The 24933-nt window shown below is 40.0% G+C and overlaps 4 protein-coding genes across 5 annotated transcripts; 1 reads left to right on the top strand and 3 right to left on the bottom strand.

Annotated features, from left to right (window-relative positions):
* Window positions 1-1569: 1569 nt before the first annotated feature.
* LOC115741572 (phosphoenolpyruvate/phosphate translocator 1, chloroplastic-like) lies at window positions 1570-6978 on the top strand. Its single transcript, XM_048280636.1, has 9 exons — window positions 1570-2004; window positions 2575-2697; window positions 2784-2936; window positions 3206-3291; window positions 3468-3552; window positions 3654-3773; window positions 3864-3941; window positions 6178-6307; window positions 6570-6978. The coding sequence occupies exons 1-9, from the start codon at window positions 1570-1572 to the stop codon at window positions 6644-6646; spliced, it is 1287 nt and encodes a 428-aa protein (XP_048136593.1). The 3' UTR covers window positions 6647-6978.
* A 1074-nt stretch (window positions 6979-8052) lies between these two features.
* Window positions 8053-9956, bottom strand: LOC115741600 (transcription factor MYB98-like). The gene is made up of 2 exons (XM_030675588.1): window positions 9325-9956; window positions 8053-8713 (listed from the first exon to the last, which is right to left on the bottom strand). Exons 1-2 carry the CDS (start codon window positions 9954-9956, stop codon window positions 8053-8055), a joined length of 1293 nt encoding a protein of 430 aa, XP_030531448.1.
* Window positions 9957-11686: 1730 nt separating this feature from the next.
* Window positions 11687-13325, bottom strand: LOC115741602 (transcription factor MYB98-like). Its single transcript, XM_030675589.1, has 3 exons — window positions 12742-13325; window positions 12404-12530; window positions 11687-12298 (listed from the first exon to the last, which is right to left on the bottom strand). The coding sequence occupies exons 1-3, from the start codon at window positions 13323-13325 to the stop codon at window positions 11687-11689; spliced, it is 1323 nt and encodes a 440-aa protein (XP_030531449.1).
* A 4661-nt stretch (window positions 13326-17986) lies between these two features.
* Window positions 17987-24069, bottom strand: LOC115741571 (boron transporter 1-like). Of its 2 annotated transcripts, none has more exons than XM_030675546.2 (12): window positions 22774-24067; window positions 22487-22569; window positions 22206-22398; window positions 21971-22109; window positions 21581-21746; window positions 21191-21357; window positions 20898-21071; window positions 20731-20826; window positions 19974-20111; window positions 19579-19898; window positions 19023-19293; window positions 17987-18457 (listed from the first exon to the last, which is right to left on the bottom strand). In XM_030675546.2, the coding sequence occupies exons 1-12, from the start codon at window positions 22875-22877 to the stop codon at window positions 18179-18181; spliced, it is 2130 nt and encodes a 709-aa protein (XP_030531406.1). In that variant the 5' UTR covers window positions 22878-24067; the 3' UTR covers window positions 17987-18178. The 2 variants fall into 2 exon arrangements, with proteins under 2 accessions (XP_030531406.1, XP_030531408.1); XM_030675548.2 differs by lacking the exon at window positions 17987-18457 and adding an exon at window positions 18909-18925 and having other exon boundaries at window positions 18956-19293; window positions 22774-24069.
* Window positions 24070-24933: the final 864 nt, after the last annotated feature.

The raw sequence follows: 24933 nt of genomic DNA, 5'->3' as shown, positions 1-24933 counted from the left end.
ATCAGTTCGTGAAGAGCATCTACAATGCCAACATCTGCATGAGCCCGCCCCGCCGCCACACATACAATATGATTCGAAGTCATCTAATTCGTATACTCTCGTACACTACGGAAGTGGACCGCCTCGTGCTTTTTACTTGAGAAGCTCTCTTCTGACAAGGGCGTGTTGCAAATGCATGTGATTCGCGCCGTCTCGGTCGTCGGCCATAGACATTAGACAGCACATGCTGGGCGAACCGGGATCATGTCGCGGTGCATCACACCTCACCGGACCGCTCGTTGCAGTGTATGAAGAAGGAGTGCAATTTCCGATGTGCATTCCGGGAGCGGATCCGGCATTAATCAGCAACACGAGGTTTGGCGTGCGAAGGTCGCATGAACGGATGAGGAGGATCTACTGATTCTGAGGATGGCAAAAGATGGCTGCATGCATTCACATGGGCTCTGATCCATAAGCTTAGGAGATCCATCGAGCTTCCCGGGGCTAATCAAACCCGAACCGCATTTTTTGCGAGACCGGCAAGCAGGGCCGGATATTTGGGCCGGTTCAAGTTGGATCAAGCCCAATGACTATGCAAGAAAGATTTAGCATCCGACCCGGCCCGCTCAAACCCCCGGTCACGTGCCCATGAGCCTGGGAAGGAATATATATATGACTTTTAGTTTTTAAGTACGAAGTTCCCTCCATCTTCCTTGTCACCAAGAAGTCACATCCTCAACTGCCCTCCCATCAACCCCCCACAACAATAAATTAATATATATATAAGTGTAAATGCAAAAATAGAAAAAAAAAAAAAGACCACCAACCTCCATCTATCAATTACCTGACTTTTCACCCAAAAAAAAAAAAAATTACCTGACCCCAAAAAATGGAAAAAGAAAATCTTGATATTAATTAGCAACAGATAAATTTCTCCCGGCTATACAAAAATCATCTCCAAAATTTCCTGTAAATAAAACCTTTCTTTAAAGAGCCATTAAGATTACCTCAATATAGCTAATATACCGATTCTCCACCACATCAATTATGCATTCTGATTTTTTTTATGGGTCAGATCGAGCGGTGGTGGCATTTTTTTTTTGTCAAAGAATGGTGACTTTTTTTTTTAATTGAAAAAGAATGGTGACTTTAAATCACCCCATTTTGACATAATCATCGGATCGTGTGAGTCTCATCTAGCGCGAAGGAGCCCGCCGAATGAAAAGAATTTTTCCACCAACCCGCCATGGAACAAGCACGAGATCTTCGTATTGTCCGATGAAAGAAAGAATTAGAAAGCAATTTCTGAAAAACCCCCTTTTATCTTTGTGTTTTTTTTTTTTTGGTTTCCCCAATGTCCGAATAAAAAAAAAAACATCTGTTTTTTTAAGGTAATTTTCTTTTTCCCGTTTTCTGTTTCCTTTCTCGCCTTTCCGATCGATAAAACAGAGAGCGAAAACTGAGCGCCACCTGCGGTCTCTCTCTCTCTCTCTCTCGCTACATCGACGGAGTCGCCGAAGCTCCCTCCTCCGCCTACGCCTTCTTCTCTCTCCCTCGCTCTGCGATTCGCATCTTCAGATCTCTGCCGAAATGCAGAGCACGGCGTTCACTCTCTCCCCTCCGTCTCCCTCCCTCAGATCCCCGGCCTCCGGGCGACGCCCCTCCTTCGGCCTCCGACTCTATCCCATCCGCTTCTCCGCTTCTTCCTCTTCCTCTTCCTCCTCCTTCTCCTTCTCCTCCAGAGCCAGTGATGTGGCTCCTGCGAGCGCCATTCCGAGCCTCTCCGCCTCCTCGCTCCCCCGCCGATCGTGGTGCCTCGGCTCGCCTCCCTCGAGGCCGTGGGGCGGAGTGCCGCTCCTCGGCTTCGATCCCGAGGCGAGGGGTTTCGAGGCCAGGGCGACGTCGGTGCCCGAGACCGCCGATGAAGGAGAGAAGTCGGGTGGGTTGGGGAAGACCATGGAGCTCGGACTGCTGTTCGGCCTCTGGTACCTCTTCAATATTTACTTCAACATTTACAACAAGCAGGTGAACCTTCTTTCGAAGCCCTCGTGGGTTTTTTTTTTTGCCCCCTCTTCTTTTGTTTTGGGGTGTGTGAAATGATTCATTCGTGGATGCAAAGTTCTTTGGATTCATGAGATTTGGTAGGTGTCTGGTGAGTGGCGAGATCAATGTAAATGCGTTTGGCCTCGACAGCGTTGTGTTCGTGTTTTTCTTTTTACTGATTGTCAATCCACGTATTTCAATTGTCGGAATCGGGAATTTTGAGACTTTGGTTTATTTCCTAAGTCAATTTTTTATTGCTGTTTGTTTGTTAGACATGATGCTGTTCGGGAAATTTACAATCTGAAGATCATGTTTGCTTGTCAGAAGCAATGCCTCTAGTTTAGTTCTGTGTTTCTACTATCGGTGTTGCTTGAAAAGACATTCTTTCTGAGTATGCTTTAGAAAATCTGAGTGCTTGTACGTTTGTCTCTGAGGATTCAACTTTGAAAAAATGAAGTCACGGCGATTGCCATGCTGATCTGGTGTTTGCTTGAGCAATTGGAATCATGGTGGTCGGTAGGATTGATGTTGGACACTACTTGTCGCTTGCAGGTCTTGAAGGTGTTCCACTACCCTTCCAATGTCACTCTGGCTCAATTTGCTGTTGGGTCTGTGCTTGTTATTGTGATGTGGACTTTTAATCTCTATAAAAGGCCCAAACTCAGTCGCTCTCAGGTAGTTATAATCACATTTTGGAGAACTTTTTTTGTTCTACGTATGTATCTTACGGATTCTTACTTCTGTTTCATGATCCGTGACAGCTGTTGGCTATTTTGCCACTTGCAGTGGTGCACACAATGGGAAATCTGTTCACCAATGTGAGTCTTGGAAAAGTGGCTGTTTCATTCACTCACACCATCAAAGCCATGGAGCCATTTTTCTCAGTTATTCTATCAGCTATGTTTCTTGGGGAGGTGCGAATACTTATAAATCTTCCCCTTTCTTTCCAAATTTACTTCTGATGTAGTTTTTTGGTTACTGAATGATGCACCATATTATTGTGAGTTGTAAAGCTCATCATCTTCTGCAACCATTTACTTTGCTAAGGTGATATGGTTACTTGTTGAACTTGAGATGTAATGTTCATGTTTAATAATTTCTGGTGATCTCGAAAGACTAATGATATTCATGGTGTAGCATTTAATATCTGTCTCTCATTTTAATTGTGTCTTGGCTCCTGCAGATGCCTACTATCTGGGTTGTCTCTTCTCTTGTACCAATTGTTGGTGGAGTTGCACTTGCATCAATGACAGAGGCTTCCTTTAATTGGTGAGAAACTTCAGTAAAATACTAAAGATTTGGGAGTAGGAGAATGAATATAGCCTAACTTTCCATGAGATCTTCATGTTTGATTTTGCGTCTTGTTATCTCATCTGTTGGAGCGGCGTGGTTTAAGTCGTTTATTTTTGTTCGATGTACCTGACTTTATCTTTATGGTTTCTAAGGGCTGGGTTTTGGAGCGCAATGGCCTCGAATCTGACTAATCAATCTCGCAATGTACTTAGCAAAAAAGTCATGGTCAAGAAGGAGGTATTCTGAATCGGTTGTCTTTATTTTCATGCTGCTAAGTATTTGAAGCGATATTATGCGATCATTCTCTTATTTTGGCAATTGAATTTGCTTATGTACAGGAATCCTTGGACAATATAACTCTCTTTTCGATTATCACCATGATGTCTTTTGTTTTATTATTCCCTGTGACTTATTTTACCGAAGGTCTCAAGTTTACTCCTGCATACCTACAATCTATGGTGAGTATTTTTTCGAACTTTAATAATTGCTCAAAAGGGTCCTGTACCTGGAAATTTTTCTGATATGCCCTTTTCTCATTTTAACAACAGGCACAACAGGGATTCAATGTTCAGCAGATGTTAACCAGGTCTTTCCTTGCAGCGTTGTGTTTCCATGCATATCAGCAGGTGAGGCTTCTTGCCCAATGCAATATTTTCATTATAGGCCACACATCTCTTTGACAATCTCAATTTTTAGCTAGGTTTTTTGCTTCATTTATAATTGTTTTGTACTCTCATTTTTAAATGCATAGATATGACCTATTACTTTAAGCACTCAGAACCCCTTGAGTCTTCTCTACAGTACATCAAGCTTAGATAAGCATATCTATGGGATGGTAGAAAATAGAAAGGATCAGGCTTAAGTACACCCCAAGTGCCATAAGTTGTGTACGGCGCTCACTTTAGTGTCAAAACTTTCAAATCGATCACTTTAGTGCTAAGTTTTTGTAACTTCGATCACTTAAGTGCCAACTTTTTTTAAAAACGATCACTTTAGTGCCGGAGCTAACGTGGCTTGCCGAAAATTCGACACGTGGTATTTTTTTATTAATATTTGAGATGACGTGGCTCGGTGAATTTGACACTAAAGTGATCGTTTTTTTAAAAAATATTGGCACTTAAATGATCGTTTTTAAAAAAAGTTGGCACTTAAGTGATCGTTTTGAAAGTTTTGGCACCGAAGTGATCGAAGTTACAAAAACTTAGCACTAAAGTGATTGATTTGAAAGTTTTGACATTAAAGTGATTGATTTGAAAGTTTTGGCACTAAAGTGAGCGCCGTACACAACTTTTGGCACTAAGGTTTTTTGCTTCATTTATAATTGTTTTGTACTCTCATTTTTAAATGCATAGATATGACCTATTACTTTAAGCACTCAGAACCCCTTGAGTCTTCTCTACAAGACATCAAGCTTAGATAAGCATATCTATGGGATGGTAGAAAATAGAAAGGATCAATTTGTGACATAACTATTGAAAGTTAAAGATTAGGAACTTTCGGAAAACAAAACAAAGCCACACTTAGACAGCCGTGTCTCCATCATTGTGACATCAGATTCAAAGGTTAACATTATTGTGGGGCAATGATTTTTATCCGGAGAAGAACACTAGAAGTGCCAAAAACTGTGTGCGGCATACACTGTAGTGTCAAAAGTTTCTTTTAGATCACTTAAGTGCCAAGTTTTTTATTTTTAAAAATGATCACTTAATCTACTTGGCCGGAAATCTGACGTGACCCTTTTTTTTTTTGTGGCTAATATCCGAAGCCGATGTGGGACACCGGAGGTTCGATCAGCATCTAAGGCATAAAATGACGTCGTTTAATGCATTTGTCCAGCCTTTTATTTATTTTTTATGTTTTTTCTCCCTTCTTCCTTTGCCCCGACCAACGGAAGAAGGTAAGAAAAAAAAAAAAAAAGAAGAAAAAAGGATCAAAGGTCGCATATTTACCGACATATCACTTAAAAAAAGAAAAAAAAATTAAAATGCCATGTCACTTTAATATTTCAATTACAAGTGCCACATATTTTTTTGGCTGGAATTTCTAGTCAGAGGCATTTAAGTGATTGTTTTTTTTTTTTTTCAATTTGACACTTAAGTGAGCCGGTGAAAAACGTTTGGCTTTAGAGTGAGCGTTGTACACAACTTTTGGCACTTCTTGTGTCATTCTCTCGATTTTTATCTCATCTTGCATCGAATCAATTATCCCCGAACGTCGTTGATCCTTTTATATGATCTACCAGCTTTATAATGTTGTGTGTGAATAAGTCTATAGAATTTGGTAAGCATTTACTTCTAGACCTGTCAAATAGATGGGTCGGGTCGAAAATGATCCGACCCAAATAGATCCATTTAATCTATTTTGATCCATTTACATGCAAAGCAAATTCAGTGACTCATATCCGATCCATTTTTTTAAACACATTCATAATTAACCGAAAATCTAGGAAAACCTATGCCCAAACCGATGTGAGAGTGTAGAGTGTGACTGCGAGATCGAATGAAAGCGAGAGAGAATGAAGAGAGTCGCAGAGATGGGTTGAGTCTAAGTAAGTTGTAAATCCATTTGCAACTCATTTAACACCCATATTACGGTTAAACCCATTTATAACCCATTAGTTGAATACAACTTACCCATATAATAACTCACCCCATCATATATGGGTTAAGAAATGGTTATCACCCATTTTGATAGGTCTAATCATGATATACCACAATTTTTGCAGTTCTGTGGATAGAATTCATGCCTGCAAGAACGATAAAGTACATGTATGAGAAGGAATTGATTGTATTTCAGTTGAGCAGGTCTTGATTAGCACTTTTTAATGAGGAAATAACAACTTTAATTGTTGATTTTGTGCAGGTCTCTTACATGATACTACAGAGGGTATCCCCAGTGACCCACTCTGTAGGAAACTGCGTGAAGCGGGTTGTGGTCATTGTCAGCTCAGTTCTCTTTTTCCGAAGTCCAGTCTCACCCATAAATTCCCTAGGTGATTTATACTACCATCTGAACAGCCTTTTTCCAAGTTTCTTATTTTCTTGGCTTTTGTTTCTTCCCCTTCCCTCCCTAAAACTAAGAGAGAAAGCCCATAATGACATTTGTTTATAAGGAAAGTGAGATCTGGTATCTGGTTATTGGTGAATCAACTGGCCTAGCTTGGTTCCATAGTACTATTATTGTTGTTGCTAGTTAGATATTTTGTTCTCATAGTTATGGTTTTGTTATCTTTCTTGTTGTGTTAATGTTATTAGGTACTGGAGTGGCCCTTGCTGGAGTCTTTCTATACTCACGCGTGAAGCGCATTAAGCCAAAGCCAAAGACTGCTTGAAGGACCACCAATGCAAATTTTGTCGTTAGCTCAAATAGCGATCAGTCCATTCAATCTCAGTGTACTCGAGAATATCTTGCAGGTCAGGCAGGAACCAGATCTTCTGCTTGCCCTGTGCGCTCTTTTTCTTCCTCTTTCCACTATTGTTCTCCCACCCTGCTTCTGATACTATGATCAGAACAGATCCGGGAATTAGTTGCCCCTCAAAGTTATGTAGCTGTCCTAGACTTGATATTCATCAGCTGTTTTGATTCTGAACTTTGGATACGAAATCGATCTGTATCGGGTGTGATTAGATGATTGTTTGTTGGAAATAGATTGGGTTTTTGGTATAAAAGGTCTCATTTGTCGCATGTCGTATTATATTCTGTAGTTCAGTAGTGTCATCCTCTGCATCTGTAGCTTCTGTGAATGAGGAACCATGGGTTTTCTGGTCGTCAGTTTGGACATCTTTCATGAGGGATGGGAGTCCAAAACGTGCATGTTGAACAGGGTGGGGGTTATTTTGGATTTAACGTTTAGAGAGGATTTTGGTTGCATATGGTTGACTTCAAGTTGATCTTGGACCCTACTTGACAAATCCAAATAGAATTCATAAATTACAATCAATGCTCACTTAAATAATGTCTACAGCATATTTTATGGCATGCTACATCGTCGCCAGTTCTCTTAAGCCTAACGCATGCGGCACTGAAAATCTTTCAACTTGCATTAACGCTTGAGGTTTCATTTTGAGTCGAAGCTAGTCAATTGAAGATTAAGCTGTGCAACTTTTGCTCCTAAGAATTCTACTGAACATTCCATACATGGTCTATGGATCGGTCTTGACCGATTCCAAACTAGTTCTACTCGAAAACAAAGAACTAGTAAACAATCTAAAACCAATTCTACTCAAGAATCAATTCGGTTAATGCCAATTCTCCAATTTTCACTGATATCCTACAGGCAAAAGAAACGAGCTTAAAGACCAGTTCTGAACCGGTCGATCAAGGCTTGTTCCCCAATAACGCACAACCCATTTGGCTCCATGTGAACCAGCCTTGATCCGCTCGGATAAGGCTGATTCGGTTCGATTCTTGATTTGAAATGGTCCGGTTGCTCCCCCTATTGTGCAGGTTGGGCAAAGAGGATAAGAAGAAATAACCCAACAGATATAACACTTTATTATTCTAGAGTCATGAACAAAAATTTGAGTAGCCTTCTCCATCTCATACACAAGGAGTTGAGCGACAACTGATGTTGATTCTTGTCTTATTCTTCTTCCTCGTACTTTTCCCTTCAAAACCAAACAAAAATTGCTGTTTCTTCCGAATATGTCTTCACTTCCTTCCTCAGCCTCCCAGAATTTCTGTTTTGACCAGTCTCTCATATTTTTGTGAATATAAAAAAAAAAGTTGAATTAAGCATTAACTTGAGTGATCATCTTCATCCCCCACCAGGTCTAAATCCTTGTTTGGCTCTTCAGACTCCAGCAGTGAATCCATATCGAGCATTTCCATCCCAAACTCACCACCACCATCTTTGACACTAGCATCAGGTGGACAGGGCAGGTCCTGGAGAAGAGGATCAGTTGCGCATCCCTCGTCAAGCAGCTTCTCATCGAACAACAGTTCCAGAACCTCACCGAACTCGTCGCTCAAGCAGGAGTTTGACTCCGGCCGTGGCTGAGCTGCTGATGCCAACTTGTTCGCGCTCACGTTGTTGTTGACCCCCGTGGCGTGATCACTGCCAGGAGACTTTTCGGGGAACCTCTCGGATGCGCTTGAGTTCAAGCTCTGAATGTATTCTTGCAAGAGAGAGGTTCTTGGATTCTTGGAACGCCTCTTTCTCTTGGTGTATTGCCTTCTTTTGGCGGCATTCCAGTGGTTCTTGATCGAGTTCTGGGTCCTGCTGGGGAGTTTCTTCGCTATTTCGGACCATTTATTACCAATCTCCGCGTGTGCTTGAATCAGTATCTTATCCTCCTCCTCACTCCATGTATCTTTCTGCAAAATCACAGATCTTTTCGTATATAATGCCACGAAAATAAGCCCTGCATGCTTCATTTGTATGGACACAAACCCATTTCTGGATGCAAATAAGGTTCAGGAGTCATCCTAAGTACAGAAAAATTCATCTCTTATGATCATATGAAAGGGTAGAGTTTTGAGGAAAATCACAACCGACAGTCTTGCTTGTCATCCTTATAATTCTACCACAATCCGGTAAGTGACTTTTTGTACATTATACTCATGTAACTTGACCTAAAATCACATACAGGAACACTAAGCTGTTATAAAATATAGAGCATAGCTTTCAGACAAGTAGCTATTTTATGCAAAGTCGATTGGATACCGAAAAATTAGAATTGCTATTAGCATTGCAATTTCTTTTTGCAAATGAATTGGCAGTTAATAGAGACCGGAAAAGGGACGTAAGAGAACCTTAATATTAGGTCTCAGATGGTTGTGCCATCTCTCTCTGCACTGCTTCCCTAGCCGACGAGGCAACATTTGAGCAATGTAAGACCACCTTGTCAATCCAAATTGTTCCACCAGTTGGGTCAGAAGCCTACGATATGAGTAGTTTGACATAACTAATGACGGATTACACATGTAAACTAAATGCCGATTCCAAAAGCGAGAGATCAAGAAAAAGAAACGGTTTGGAAAATGCATGGGATCGTGTATATTCTCTACCCGTCCTCTTCAGCTGTCCATTGTCCCTTATATAATTGGGATCTCTGGCAACCTTCACAAGTCCTTTGCACCGACGAAGACACCGCCACCTTACTCATATTCATGGAATCGTTCTGGTAACAACCAGATTCATCGGTAGTGTGAGAGACTTCATCTGGAACAGCAAAATTTGTGAGACTAACATTTTGATTAGAGCTGAAGAACATGTGACTTCTATCATATCCGCTTATTGTGTTGATAGCTGGAATTGTCAGGTTCCCTCCAACTTGAAAATTGTCCATGACAACAGCATAACCATCTGCAACTTGTCTACACTGATGCAGGTCATCGAGATTCGCCGATATGCCGTATGGATAAACATGGAAAGGGTCAAGACATGCTGTTTGTTTCTCAAATGCGAGATTTGAGGAAGACCCACTGAAGAAAAATTGTTCCTCTTGGTGGAAATCTTGCAAGGAACTCCTGTTTATTGAATCTGTCGTGGCAAAGGTGGTTTCATTATTTCCTATGTAGGGTTCCAAGCAGCTATCAGATAGGTACACTTGCTGGGAGGCAAGATCTTCATTGAGCTCTGTCTGAAACTCCATGAGAGATGGAGATTGGAGAGACAACACATGAGGACCAATCGACATAGTCCCTAAATTATGAAGCATGCTCCTCAGAACTGTGATAACGTTATTACCTCTTGTAAGTTATGAAAAATGTCTACGATATTGTTAATTGTTTCAACACCATTAACGTACGAGCATTAAAAGCTTACATTAACTATATTTAAGTGTTTAACTTGCGTTTACCATCCTCTTGGAGTCAAATAAATAAAAGGGAATTCTCTGTTTAGGGTGTGTTTGATTGAGTGAAGTGAATTAGTTTTCCAAACTTTTGCGCATGAAATGATCAGTCAATAGAAAACATTTACAGTCGAAGAAAATATGCATGCTTAAAGCTAAAAAAATGAATTTCTTAACTTGAAAAGGGACAAATATTTTCCAGAAAAAAAATTCTCGAAAAATATTTTTCTGTCATAAAATGTATCTTAAAGTCATGGCTTCGGCAATTGCTGCCACCTCTGTGAGAGACCACTTCTATCTATTCTAAAATTTTAAGATACTAAGTGAACGTGTGATTTAGTAATTAATTATTCTAACACTTCCCCTCACGTATAAGTCGGATTTCCAGCCTAAAGCATGAAAAAAATTGTGAAGCTAAATAAGGAAATACTTGAATTCGGGACCATTTGCTCTGATATCATCTCGGATTTTTTTACACAACTGCCAATTATTGTAAAAATTTAAATTATTAGATAAATGCGTGATTTAAAATTCAAATTCTAACAACCACTGCTCCGCATGGCCCGGATGACCTTGACCTCTTGGTTATGAGTGATTGGCATGGCCAAGAGAAAGGAGAGAGGAATTTTGGAATTTTAGGTTTTCAGGCCTCGTGAGTAATCATCGATGGTGGCAGGGTGCGAGCGATAAGTGGCGAGGCATGGAGCGATGGACAATGGTGGCTGCGAGCGGCCCGGGTTGACTATGGAGGTGGAGAGGTAAGAGTGATATTTAGGGTTTAGACTTTTATGTGATACCCACAATTTATTAGGAACATTTTAGCCATTGTGAGATATTTAGACATTTTAGCCATTGTGAGATATTTAGACATAGGCCGATTACCATGTAAACTATGTGGGATTATTGTCAACTACCTTGATAACTTAAGTTATTAGATGAAAGCCTTCCTTCGTTTTTAATTTTCCAACACTCCCTCTTACTGGTATTGATTGGATTTTGGTCTAAGATTCCAACGTGAATATTCCAACTGGCGAGAGGTCTAAAAAGTTTTAAAATCACGTTAAATTTCGTAGAACCACTAAAATCGACTATAATAACCTAAGTTGTTAGATACATGACGTGTCGTTTGATATTCAAATATTCTAACACAAACATTTTTTTGAACGACTTCTAAGATTAAATTGTTTGGCATATATGTCAATCACACATAATGCATGGTCTCATTTCAGTGCTTGAAATCATGGCCACGAAATTGCATGTCTCATAAATAACTCAATGTTCAATAGTAACATACAAGCAGGTAAGCCCCTGTTGACCTTCATTATTTTCTCATCAACATTTCTCCCCACTGTAGTAAAGTTAAAGTAAATGAAAAAAAAATGAATTTTCTTCCAAAATAATTCTTCGCTTTTTCCTCTTTCAACCACAATCTCTCTCATTTGAAATGTTAACATCTCAAGCTCATTAGCTGGAAAGCTAGATAAGCCCCTTTATCAACATTTTCTCATCATCTTCTCATGTGGGATTAATCTTTGAATAGAAGAAATTTTGCTTATTGTTTCTTAATTAGAAATTTATAGACTATTGACTTGAGAGATCATTTCCATAAGGTCTAAGTCCTGCTTTGGCTCTTCATCATGCTCCATCAATGAATCCACATCCAGCATTTCCATGTCATACACTTCATCACTAACATGAGCAGCATCAGGTGGACAGGGCAAGTCCCCAAGGAGAGAATCAATGGTGCATCCCTCTTGAAACAACTTGTCGTCGAACGACAGCTCCGGGACCTCGCTGAACTCGAAGCTCGGCACCACCCCGTCGCCCGAACTGAAGTTCATCAGCTCCTCCAGCCTTGGGTTATCTGATGCTGGCTTGCTCGAGCACGCATGGTCGTCATTTGCCTCCACGGCATGGTCGCCCCCACCGACAGAAGGCCTTCTAGGGTTTCTCGCAGATGCGCTCAAGTTCAAGCTCTTGATGTAGTCTTGCAAGAGGGACGCTCTTGGGTACTTGGACCTGCACTTCCTCTTGGAGTGTTGTCTCCTCTTCGTGGCATTCCAGTGGTTCTTGATGGAGTTTTCGGTCCGGCCGGGGAGTCTCTTTGCAATCTCAGCCCACTTGTTGCCGATTTCCGAGTGTGCTCTAATCAATATCTTGTCTTCGTCCTCACTCCATGTGTCCTTCTGTAGAATCACAAGTTTTTTGGGTGTGATGGAACACAATAACTCATGCATAGTTCAGGAGAGAAATAATAAGCACATAATAAAACTATGACAGCGAAAGAAAACCTTAATATCGGGTCTTAGATGGTTATGCCATCTCTCTCTGCACTGCTTCCCTATCCTACCAGGCAACATCTGAGCAATATGAGACCATTTTCTCAATCCGAATTGTTCCACCAGTTGAATCAGAAGCCTGCACTTACATCGAAAGACAAGATTTTAACAAAACTCGAGCATATTGTGTTTATGTTCGTAATCGTTACTGTGTCGATTAAAAGCGCAGGGAAACACCTGGTCTAGCACAATATCGTAGCATCAAACCAAACCCAAAACCTCCGAAAGAAAACCTACTGAACTTTTGATAAGAAAATGGGGAAATGCGTGGGAGATCATGTTACTCTAACCTGTCCTCTTCAGTTGTCCACTGTCCCTTGATCACATGGGGTCTTTTACGAGCTCTGTAAGTTCGTCGTGACGAGGACGACGAGGACGCCTTGCTCTTATTCACGAGACTTTTCCTGTAATACTCGTTTCCAGCGCTAATGCAAGAGACCTCGTCTGGGACCATGAAACTGATATCTTGATGATAGTCTACCAACAAATGGCTTCGACCTGATTCATTCATCATATCGGCCATTGTCGCAGCCATCGAGCTCCCTCCTACTTGAAAATTGTCCATGACGAGGCCGTGCCCGTTGTTCTCGGCAAAGGGCTTGCTCTCGTACACATCGAGATCTGTAAAAACTTTGTACGGGTAAACATCGAAAGGGTCGAAAGATGCGGTTTGTCTATTGAGTGCATGATTCAAGGAAGAGCCGCCAACACAAAACTGATCGAGGTGGTTAAAATCTTGCAGAAAATCACCCTTCGCCGATGAAACAGTGCCGAAGGCGGTTTCATTATTTCTCATGCAGGGTTTGATGCAATTATCAGACAGGTAGACTTGGTGGGAGGCAAGATCTTCATCAAGGTTTGTCTGAAGATCCATGAGAAGTCCAAAATGGGATAAGGCTGGTGATGTCCGTGGGTGATCAATCATGATTCATGACCAAAAACGGGCATGTTTGAATTCAAGCTAATCTTGGACCGTACTTGACAAAGCCTTGTGCTCCCTCAAATAACGTCAAGAACATATATATGGTAAGCTAACCTAGTTCTTTTATGTCTCTTATTAATGTCTGATACTTATTATGGGTAACGTATGCAGCATTAAAATCTCACATTACTAGCATTAAAAATCTGTCGGCATGCATATATGGTTATCTGCCTTGAGTCAAAGCTAATTAATTTTAAGATTAAACTTCTCTTAATGGTCATCTTCTGTGGCTTTGATGAACCAAGTTGTTTCAAAATATCGCAAGACTTTCAGCGTGGTTTTTCTCTAGAAACTCATCAGGGTCCTCGAGAAAGAGCTTGGGATTAAATTACTTGGTCTTTTTGGAAGTTCCCTGAGTAATTAGAGAACATGATTAAAGAAGACTAGAACTCTGGAATACGCGTGGATCTGTGGCTTGTCTGACTCCAAAGGCGACTCAAGTCTCGATTGAGCAGTCATTTTTTACGGTCACCAGCCCGGCTTTAGCACCCTTCCACATTTGCAATTGTAGAGGGCAATTTGTGACCTTCCAATTTAACAAGGAAATTGGGGACGAAAGATTGTGAGAGATAGCGAAGAGAAGGGTCTATTTCTAGGTTAATTAAGGGCATGTATGGTAACCATTATGATCCCAAAAAGTGATTATGATTAAAATGATTTTTTCTCATTCTGTTCTCTGGATGAGTTTTAGAGAATCAGAATGCGTTTAGTAACTACCCGAACTTTTTGTTCTTGAAATAGAAATGCATTTGATAACTGTACAAAATTTCTATTTCCGTAAACAATTACTCTTCCTAATTTTTGTTATTTAAGTCAAATAATTACATAGTTACTTTGTGAAACTTCATCTTACATTTCAAAATTAATCGAAGATTAATTCATATTTATTCTCTTATATAACATATTGCATATTAAAATATGAAAATAAATATTAAGAATCATCATGAGTCATTTTCGCTATTTATTGTGGGGTTTCATCGAACTCTTTTGAGCAAGCAGACAACCGACACGAGTGACTCTCTCATTACTGCAAGGAAAATGCATTGCACCGCTCTACATTGGTGTGCGTTTTTGGTTCTAGGAAATCAAATCTCAATCTTATTCATCGAAAACTTAAGAATGAGAGCTTGCCAAGTGTTCACGATGGTTTTTTTTTTTTGTTGTTGTCTTTTTCCAAAATTTTCTAAACTAGACTAAGTCTAAAGTACATAAGCCTAGGTAAATCACAATCAATAAAATCAAGTGCGCAATCAAGAAATTATGGCATTGATAAATCGCATCATAAAACCCCAATGAAACTCTAAGGGTTTAGAGAAATATGGTTCGAGTTTAATCGTAAATGTGTTTATGATTTTTCTAAAAAAGAACAAAATCAGTGAAATCTAGGGAACCTAGGCCCAAATTTATGAAAATGAGGTCAAACTAGCCTAATATAAGCTTATTCTATTTTTAGGGATTTTCATGCTTATGACTTTTTAGAATTTTTCTAAATTTTTTCGAATTATATATATATATATATATATATATATATATATATTGAAAATAAGACCTCGTTTTATTTTAGGTCGAGAAAAAATTGACGAGAGAACTAAAGTAAAAGATGTGAAACTTCATTCTGTTTTGTGATTCTAAAAAATGATTCTTTTTTTCCGGAACCAATTTTTTTTTTCTTATTTTTGCTCCAAAATTGTTCTCGGGTACAGAATCAGAATCAGAATCATTTACGTCACCACGGTTATAAAGCACCGACACGCCAAAACCCCTCGGAGTGTTGGTGTCGGACATGGACACGTGTTTGACACGTGGTCAATGCCAGCGACACGCTAGAGACACACGAGTCGGTGAGGAAAGTGGGCGGGGAAAAGCATATCCGAAGGGCGTAGAACGGTGGGGCATGGGGGAAGGGCGTCTCGGGCCATGAGAGAGATGAGGGAGGGAGCCGGTGATGCGCGGTGAGTGCCTGAGCAGAGAACGGCCTTCGTGTGCACCGGAGCGGATAGAGCGAACGAGCCGGAGGACGGAGCGAGTAGCAAAAATCATGGTGGTCGACGCCGTGGTTGGTTTTGCGAGACAAAGAGGAGTGACAGAGAGAAAGGGGTGTGAGATTTTTTCAGGAAGTAAAGAGACAGAGAAGGGGGGAAGCAGCAGAGAGGAGAGAGAGAGAGAGAGAGAGAGAGAGAGAGAGAGAGAGAGAGAGGAGGAGGAGGAGGAGGAGGAGGAGGAGAAAGGGTCAGAGATTTTTCAAAAAGTAAAAGGGAGAAGGGAGGAGACGTGAGAAAGAAGGGGAAGCGTGCGGACCGCAGATAACAGGATTTGTTTTTCTTTTTATTTTATTATTTATTTATTTTCTAGGCTGGTTGGGATCAAATTACGGGAGTATTCATGGCATGAGCTTTCTTTTTGTAAATTTTCTACTTTATAAAAAAATTGTAGAAATTATAATATATCATGTATATATATAAAATATATTTAATATACGATGTGTCGTATTGTGTCGCGTGTCTTGTGTTGATGTCGGTGCTACTTAATTAAACAAGATTCTCATCTTTTTTTGTTTCATGGAGTAGAATCGGAGAACCAAAATAATTACCATACGGGCTCTAAGTATCTTGCCGATGCTCTAAGTTAGACTTACGATTTGGGTGTCTCTTGGGTCTTTTCAAATGACTCAATCAAAGGGCACGAACAAATGAAGGACAAGTCTACTGCTTTTTTTCTTTTTTGGGAGGTTGGGTTTTGAGATAAGAGTAAGATACATACATTGATTCATTAAAAAGAAGGGCCGACGACCTCACCGACTAGAGACGATTGCCCGGATCCGGGAGAGGGTCACAAGACTCTCCCGATTTTGGCGATCCTCGGTCCTCACCTTTGGTTGGCAAGGTCGTCGGCCCTTGCCGAGACGCTAGTGACCCCACTAGCATCGCCGACACCTCACCGGCATTGGGGCATTAGTCCTAGGCGGAGGGCCCGCCTAGTTTTTTTTTTCTCTTTATTTATTTATTTATGTTTTACACTTTTCTTAGAAAGAAAAAAAATCAAAAAAGAAAATGACAGAACGTCATTGACTAACCGATGAGATTATACCCTTTTCCGTGATTGACATGATCACTTCATGTCTTTGTTTGAAATAAAATTTCCTTCAAGCTTTTGTTTGAGAGAATGAAGGCATTTTAGGCTATTATTTAAAACAATGTCCACTATAAAGTCCTTATTTGAGAAAACGATGGCATTTTAGGCCTTTATTTGAAACAATGTCCACTTCGGGCCTTTACTTGAAATTTTCTTTATTCTTAATTATGAAAAGTATATCTTACATAGAAATAGAAATGATTGAAAAAAAAACAAAGAGATAAATGATCAAGTTTATGGTTCATCCTTTAAACTTTAGTTGAATGATTGCAGGCAATTTTGGGGTTTTTTCCAATTTAATTTTTTTAAAAAAAATATTTACAAAAATATTTTTTAAAAATAAATATTTACGGATTTGGGCCTCGCTCGGCAGCCCAACTGCCGAGCAAGCCCATCTCCTTTTTTTTTTTTTTAAATTTCATTTTTTAAGTGTTTTAATTATTTATATTTATAATATTTTCGTATTTTTTAACATGTTTATATTTATTTTATTTATATATTTTTTTTGCGAAGCTTATCTTTATAACATAATTAGTAATAATTAATACAAAAAATTATTAAGATCTATAATTCATAAATAATGTTGTAATTATGTAATTAATTGAAAATATTCACATAAGGAAAATCCTCAATACCAAACGAAAAGATTGGGCTCTATTTTTTATATTGCGGCTAGGGTTTCTTTTCGTTTGGTATTGAAGATTTTCCTTATGTGAATATTTTCAATTAATTACATAATTACAACATTATTTATGAATTATAGATCTTAATAATTTTTTGTATTAATTATTACTAATTATGTTATAAAGATAAGCTTCGCAAAAAAATAAAAATAAAATAAAATAAATATAAACATGTTAAAAAATACGAAAATATTATAAATATAAATAATTAAAACACTTAAAAAACGAAATTTAAAAAAAAAAAAAAAAAAGGAGATGGGCTTGCTCGGCGATTCACCTGCCGAGCGAGGCCTAAATCCGTAAATAATTATTTTTAAAAAATATTTTTGTAAATATTTTTTTTAAAAAAATTAAATTGGAAAAAAACCCGCAATTTTGTCTCAAGAGGGTGGATTTAATAGTATAATGGGGTTGAAATAGCCCCACCCAAAAGAAACTTACTTCAAACTCAAAAAATGTGACATCCAAAAACAAAAAACAAAAATAAAAAGGAATCTAAAAATTGCTTACTAGGATTCTGCAAGCGAGGTTCTTCAAATTACGATACATGTTTGGATTTGATACTTGTACTTGAATGGAAAGGCTTGCCTTGTTTCACGCAAAGAGAATGAGCTTTCAGTGAGCGAACACGATGTTTCGGACAAGGGCACGAATCTTCGGCAGCTGCAAACTGCGTTTCAGACGAGGAGGTTCGGACAAGGACGTAATAGAGAACATGAAATGTTCGAAAACGGGAGGGAGATCTGTAGTTTTTATGTAGTGTTTTAGATTATACTGGGAAAGGTGACACTAGACATGCATCACCTCCGCAAGTTAGTGCCAGAACAGCAACTTGGAAATACATATGATCAGTCACAGAAACTTTTAGCACGCGACTACTGATTCCTCCAGCACCTTTGATGGCTTAATGAGAACTGACATTATATATTTCTAATTCGGAGATGAACCGGAAGTGATCTTTCCAAGAGTTGATGGTCCAGGACTGTGAGTTTGCTTTCCCACGACTCCCTTACCAGTAAATTTAGGGCTGAATGCCCTCTGTGACATCCGTGGGCTGAAAGCGGGTTTTAGATCCTCGGTCGAGTTCGGGGTCGAACTAGTTATCTTTGGACTGTGAGTGCGGCGGATCTCACCACGGCTTCTGGTAATCATTTCATCAAGAATTTCACCACTATCAATGTCTGTACTTCTTGTAGGGATTTCTTGATCCTGTTTCATAAACCAAAAGCAAAGCATGAAGCATGACCATCTAAATCTTTTTAAAATTTCTATCATGCAGTTGGTTTATGCGGGATAATGCCAGACGTGCTAAGGCTGGTGCATTCAATTGCTATACTAGGGATATGGCAGATTTCTTTTTTAATTACTGAACCCACTTTTCGAAGTCCATTTTAACCTGCAACATCACTTTGTATATCAATTAGCATATCGGACTTAATGGACCAAGCAATACTCTAGTTTATGTCATCAGAGAAACAAGAGGGTGATTTTAAAAGTGGCTTATCCTAAAGGGGGTGCATATCCCATTTGACCAAATAGAGGCATGCCCATCAATAGCTATTATCACTTTATTTACTCAGAGCAGATTCATACAGCAACAAAGCGAAAATGCAGTCAAGCTAATGCTTGAAGATAACCTAGATTAGCATAAGCCTCAACAAGCTATCAGGTCAAATTCTTACTGGAAAATACCCTGGTTTAAGGCATATGTTAATGCGATGTCCATGTTAGATCCACTAACAGAAAAAGCAAGAATGAGGTCCTCACAACTTACTTCAAATGACATATTAAAGGGTATGGCTGGGGCTTCCTCATACTCTGCGGCATCCAGGTCTTGAAGATGAGCTCCTTTAAAAAACTTAGGCAGGAAATACTGCCTTACCGGAACGAGAAGCATAATTAAAAGTGGGAACAAGACTCCAGCTATTGGAATCCATGTAATTCCAAAGCACAGGAGCAAGTAAGCAGTCTGGAACAAAGTGAAAAGGGCAATTGTCTTGAAGGGCACAGTCTCGATAAATGTTGCATGGTACTTCACCAGAACCCTGTCACATCAGAAGATAAACCATTGCTTCTTATTTTTATTCAAGACTAACAGTAATGATAATCATACGAATAACTTTGAGAAGAAAGCCTAATGATGACAAAGCCACTCAACTAGACAATCAGTGAATGGATGGATGTTTTGTTCTTCTACGTTACCTAAAACAAAGCTAGATAACAAGTTCGTACAAGTTCTACATTTGGACTAGAGAGAGAGAGAGAGAGAGCAAGCACTTGAGACTAGATGCCAATGCTGAAAGATTTATCGGGCAGAATCAGGAGCTTACTTGTATCTTCGACTTGGAGCTGTAAAGAGTAACAAGATCCTCTCCCAGAATTGATTCCCAGGCAAGCTTTCAATGGCCATGAAAGCAAAGTAGCCCCAAAGGACAGATGTCGGGATTTTCTTTAACAAAGGCATTGCAGCAACACAAAAACCGACCATCAGTGCCTGTAGCAGATTGCTAAGCCGCTGTTCCTTGACTTCGACCGGTAAAAGATCGTCAATATCCTTATCCACATCAAAAATTGTCTCGTCAACGGGAGCATCGATGTAACCAGTACTTGAGGCCAGCTGGATTGTTGAGTCTTTCAGCTCTTTCAGCCCCTATAGCCGTCACAAAGTGAGTCTTACCAAAAGCAGGGGAAATTATCATTCAGAAGATCAGGCAGATGAGTTCACCAGCATAGGAGGCATTTGATAGGCCAGGGGAGTCTGCATTTCATTGTAGGCTTCTTGCATATTTCTGTATAGCTGAACAAGATTTGAGTTTTTCCTGATACTTTTCCGGGCTGTTGATGTCAGCTTGTTCCGCAGAAGCTGTTTTCAACAAGTGTGTAGTTGTAGCAAGATAGGTCTTTAAGAAGACGGAATAACCAAATAGAAACAAAAACTTATCATGAATCGGACATCTATGTTTGATCTCAAGCGATATCTTCTACAATTGATTATGCAAAGGACAGAAAAGTAGAACATGCCCAACTCGTTCTCAAGCTCTCTTAGGCACATTATAGCTGTAGGCCTACAATAATTGAGACAACATCCACAAGTTCGAGGAATATTGCAGGTGATTCTAAGCAAAGCATAAGTGAGTTTAGTGCCCTGAGAAAATGACTTCGCTTCAGCAGTAAGTTCGTTCTTTAACACTTTGCTATGCCATACATCTCTTATAGTTATGCCTGGCCTTGCTTGGCTTCCAAGTCGAAGGCCAATTTTTTTTATATCCTCACGTTCCATCCAATAACCGGATGCAGGCCCCACTTTGAGTTTGGTCAGCATCCTACTTGGTAAAACCAGAAACATGCCCAAGAAATCTTCCTTTTTCCAGTTATGAGAAGCAAGAGAACCTTAATATCGATGACAAAATTATTTTTTGAACTACTTGATTCCTTAACTGCCAAATATTTATCCATCTCATTAGCAAAGTTCCAAGAATTACCTGATGTTTCAGGGTAGCTAAACTTTTCGTATGCATTGGAGATTGTGGAATCACACCATTGGAAGGAGGAATGCCAATAAGACCGCAGAGAATAGTCTGGTGGGAACCCAACAGATTAAAAGGAGCAAAAGGAACTGTCACATAGCTGGAAAGGAGGTATCACTCACCAAGAAACCCAAAAGCAGGAGGTCATAATGATAAGAGGATGGTTTCTTGAGATTAAACTCCTTTTGTTGGGCAAGTTGAGATGCAACACTGTGATCAAAATAATAAAGCACAGCTATCATAGTTGCTGGGATAAATGCTCCAACTATATATAGAGGTGGCACATTCAACATTTCCTGTATACAAGAAAGCATGATTTCTGGTCAATACAGAATTCAGTTCGTAAATTCTTCTTCCTGGACAATAGGCCGAAATGAAAAGTTAAAAACCGCAATAGATGCATGCTGGAATACACCTTGACAACTGTCCAGTTTGAATATGCCCCAGAAGACCAGGGATTCGGACTGAAAAGTCGCCTAGGAATCCCCCTTGGGACATCTTTAACTGGAATATATGACACAGCTGTCCAGACAAGAACCATAAATGGGACACCATAGTCTGCAATGAATCCTCGTAACCACCCTAAAAAGATGATCACATATTGTTAGTAAAACTCATTAGATCTGAATTGTACTTGCTTCAGATAGAAGAGCGCCTGCTCCCATGGCAGCAACTTTTCATTATACAAATGTTTACCATAACCATGCATAACATATTAGACAATCATATTTAGGAAGAATTTTAAACATTTCAATAATGGACTTCTTTCAGTGGATTCTTAAAGAATTTATGCAAGGATATATACCAGTTCCATAGCGCCAAGAACGAGCTTTGCGACTCCTGAGTGCTGTAAGAAGGAGACCAAAGGACAGGACCAGAGCAAACATTCCATTGCCAAATCGCCAAGATGGCAATAGTGCAGCCTGATTGCGATTTTCTCTCTCAGGGATGCCGAACTCCTCTATAACTCCCTACATCATTGTATTCATGAATTGAAAGCATTTTCAGTCTGTCAAAGACGTTTAGTGCTCATTAGCGTACCAGTAGACCCATATATAGATCTAAGTACAGAAGCACCATGAGTTCAATTGAAATGGTATCTTTATAGGGTTCTCCAAGGACATATTGGTAATCACAAATAATTAAGAATTCTATGTCTATTTTTCAATATTGAAAGATGATTAAGCATACTCACTCGTATAGCCTGCTGCATAAAGAGCATAGCAATTAGCAGACCAAATAGCTCACCAGCAAGCCTCGTAAATCTATTGATTATAGAGCACGCACCCAGAACAGCCAGTAAAAAGAGCAAAAGAGCGGTCCATACACACACCCTATAGGAAAACGCCATAACAGATATGGTTCAGTTTCTCTCTGTGAGTGTCTCTTTTAAAAAAACTTTCGATTTTGGAATTGGCAGAGGATATTACCATCCTGTCCAGGCAAGGAAGAGCTTCTGGCCCAAATCCTTTCGGTCTTTCACAAAGTCGAACATGAACGTGTACATTAAGACAGTTGGTTCAGCAACCCCCAGGATGAGAAGTGGTTGTCCTCCCACAAGGGAGTGAATGACACCACAGAGTGCAGTAGATGAAAGAGTTTGAACTGCAGTAAGGGTTCCATCTGCAAGACACAATTCCATTCGATGACTTAGGATAGTAATTCCAAGAAGCAAGAAAGGACATAGACAATTAAGGATAAGTTACCGTACCCGTGTTTCTTTCCAACTGCTCCCCAAATGATATGACTGGAATGGCAGAGGCGAAGAATATGTAAGTCGTTGGTGCCAAGATTCTAATGGGTAAAGAAAGGTCGATCAGGAAAGCTTCAATGAGCATTAAGGAATTAACACGTACAAGTATCAATCATATCTTCGCACTTAGATCAGCCATATTTTATCAAGTACGCTGACCAAATTCCTCCATGTCCACAGTTTGTACAGCCGTGAATTAAGATGCTATTTCCGTTCCGCCATATAATTCAAAATAGATCACGTACCTGATACCGGCTTTGATACCACCTGTCCAATCTTGCTTGTAGCACAGAAGTCTTGCTCTAAGGTCATTCTTGATCCCACGAAGGGGAACAAAAGTTTCTTCCATGGTTAATCGAGAGTGTCAAGAGTGTTATGGTCTACTTTTTATTGGGTTGAAACTCAAAAACAGTAGGTTAAGAATTATACTAGAGGATGCTATTACGGATTTTGCATGAGCAAAAGCAAAGAAACTACAGGAGAATAGACTAGGACATCATAGTCATAATTTAAGTGTGGGAAAGAGCTACAAAGAATATTTCCTGATCAGCTCAGTACCCAGTAAAGGGTGTATGAATGAATTAATAAATATGGGATGTCTTTACATGATTGAGGAATGGTAATCAAAATTTGCGATAAGATTTGCTAACTTCCAGCAAAAGAACCGATTATAAGGGATGGACCTATTTCAGTTCCATTTCCTCCAGCTGTTGCGAAACTAACGAAGGGATTCCATGAAGGACAGGCTAAAAAGAGATCTAATTAGCAAAGAGACGAGGACATTCTCCAAATTAGATACATTTAGCGATGGACCTTGAAAAGCATCACGTCCTTCGTCTCAAGAGAGCTTCAAATCAATCAGAGAGTCACCCAGGGAGTGAGCACAAGGATCATCAAATGCAGGATAAACGCCAGGGAACACGTTACATGGCGGCGAATCAAAATCCAGAGCTCGCAAAGACTGTGATGCTGGAGCCGATATCACAAAGTCCTAAGAGCGAAACACACTCGAACTATCGGAAAGCCATTACCAGAGCGAAATGACCGACGACCCGGGACAGATACCGAGCAAATGCTCAAAACCCAGAACGCAGCGGAGTTAACGAGAAGGCATGATCGAGAACACCGCAGCGACCGGTCAACAAGTTTCAGGGGAAATGGGCATTCACAAATCCAACACACAGACCGCACAGCAACACTAGAACACGAGTTACATTACTCACAGAGAGGGAAAACGAGGCAGAATAAGCGAAGAGCGACAACACAAGAAGGCCAGAGAACCAGGGACCGAGTATCGGAGAGCAACCCACTAAAGGAAAAAGCGAGCAGAGAGAGATACTCAGGCGACACGAGAGGATTTCTGGCGCGAGCGTGAGATGGAGACAGAGTGCGATGACTGGACATTAAATAACACCTCGCCCACCTCCTCCAGTACTGCTACCAAATACCCAATAATACAAAGCAACTCTTTCTTTCTCTCTCTCCTCTCTCTCCTCTCTCTCTCTCTTCAGTCGTACTCACGCACGCAGGGAGCGATGTGAGAGAGAGAGAGAGAGAGAAGAACGAGGGAGACGACAATGGTAAACTAACGGCTGAAGCTGATCAGAGTTTGTTTCTTTCACGGAAAGGAGAGGAAAAATGCAAAATTAGTGAGGTATTGCGTCGAACGTTGCTGGGATCCGCGTAATGATGCTGTGATTCCCACTTAATTTAAAGGGACCGGGGGATCTCCGGACGTGAAAATTTAAGGTTTTTCCCGGGAGATACCACCAAGGCACGCCACGTAATACCGGATGCACGGCGATCGGGCTAGCTCGATCCAACGACCGGCTCGAACGGGTCTTGCTCGGCCGATTCGGGGCCAGCTTACGAGGGGACTCGTCCGGTTCCCGATTTCAAGATTTGAAAATAGGCCTTGACATATTTGGTTCTCGTAATCGTATCTTGAATTGGACGGTTTTGCTCTGGAACATGTAATCCGAACCCCGAAACCTAACCGGTTTTGAGCCAATTTACCTCTATCCCCGAGTAACTTCTTTTGATATATATTTTTTTCAGAAGTAGAAAATTCGTTAAAATTGAATATGTTCGACTTATTATTCTCAAAGCGGAAGAGAATTATATTCATATTTAACACATGCATTGTGCATGTACATATAATGAAACAATTAAAAAAAAAAAAGCCCTTGTTGGTTCAACAAGGTCAATTCTCGATTTCAAAAATTGAAAACCAATGTTGGAGTTTTTCTTCTTTTAAATGGCTCTGAAAGTTATGTATCTGAATCATTTGTGGTATGATTGTCGTGTTAGGTAGTCATGGCATTGGCATGTTCAAGTTACTCTTAAGTAAGGAGCCGCATTGTGCAAGTTGCGTGCTGAGTATCCAATTTCGTATTCGTCACGAG

Source organism: Rhodamnia argentea, chromosome 6 (assembly GCF_020921035.1).
Source record: "Rhodamnia argentea isolate NSW1041297 chromosome 6, ASM2092103v1, whole genome shotgun sequence".
Lineage (NCBI taxonomy): Eukaryota > Viridiplantae > Streptophyta > Magnoliopsida > Myrtales > Myrtaceae > Rhodamnia > Rhodamnia argentea.
The sequence above is the reverse complement of the archived record's forward strand: the minus strand, read 5'-3'. Positions and strand labels throughout refer to the sequence as shown.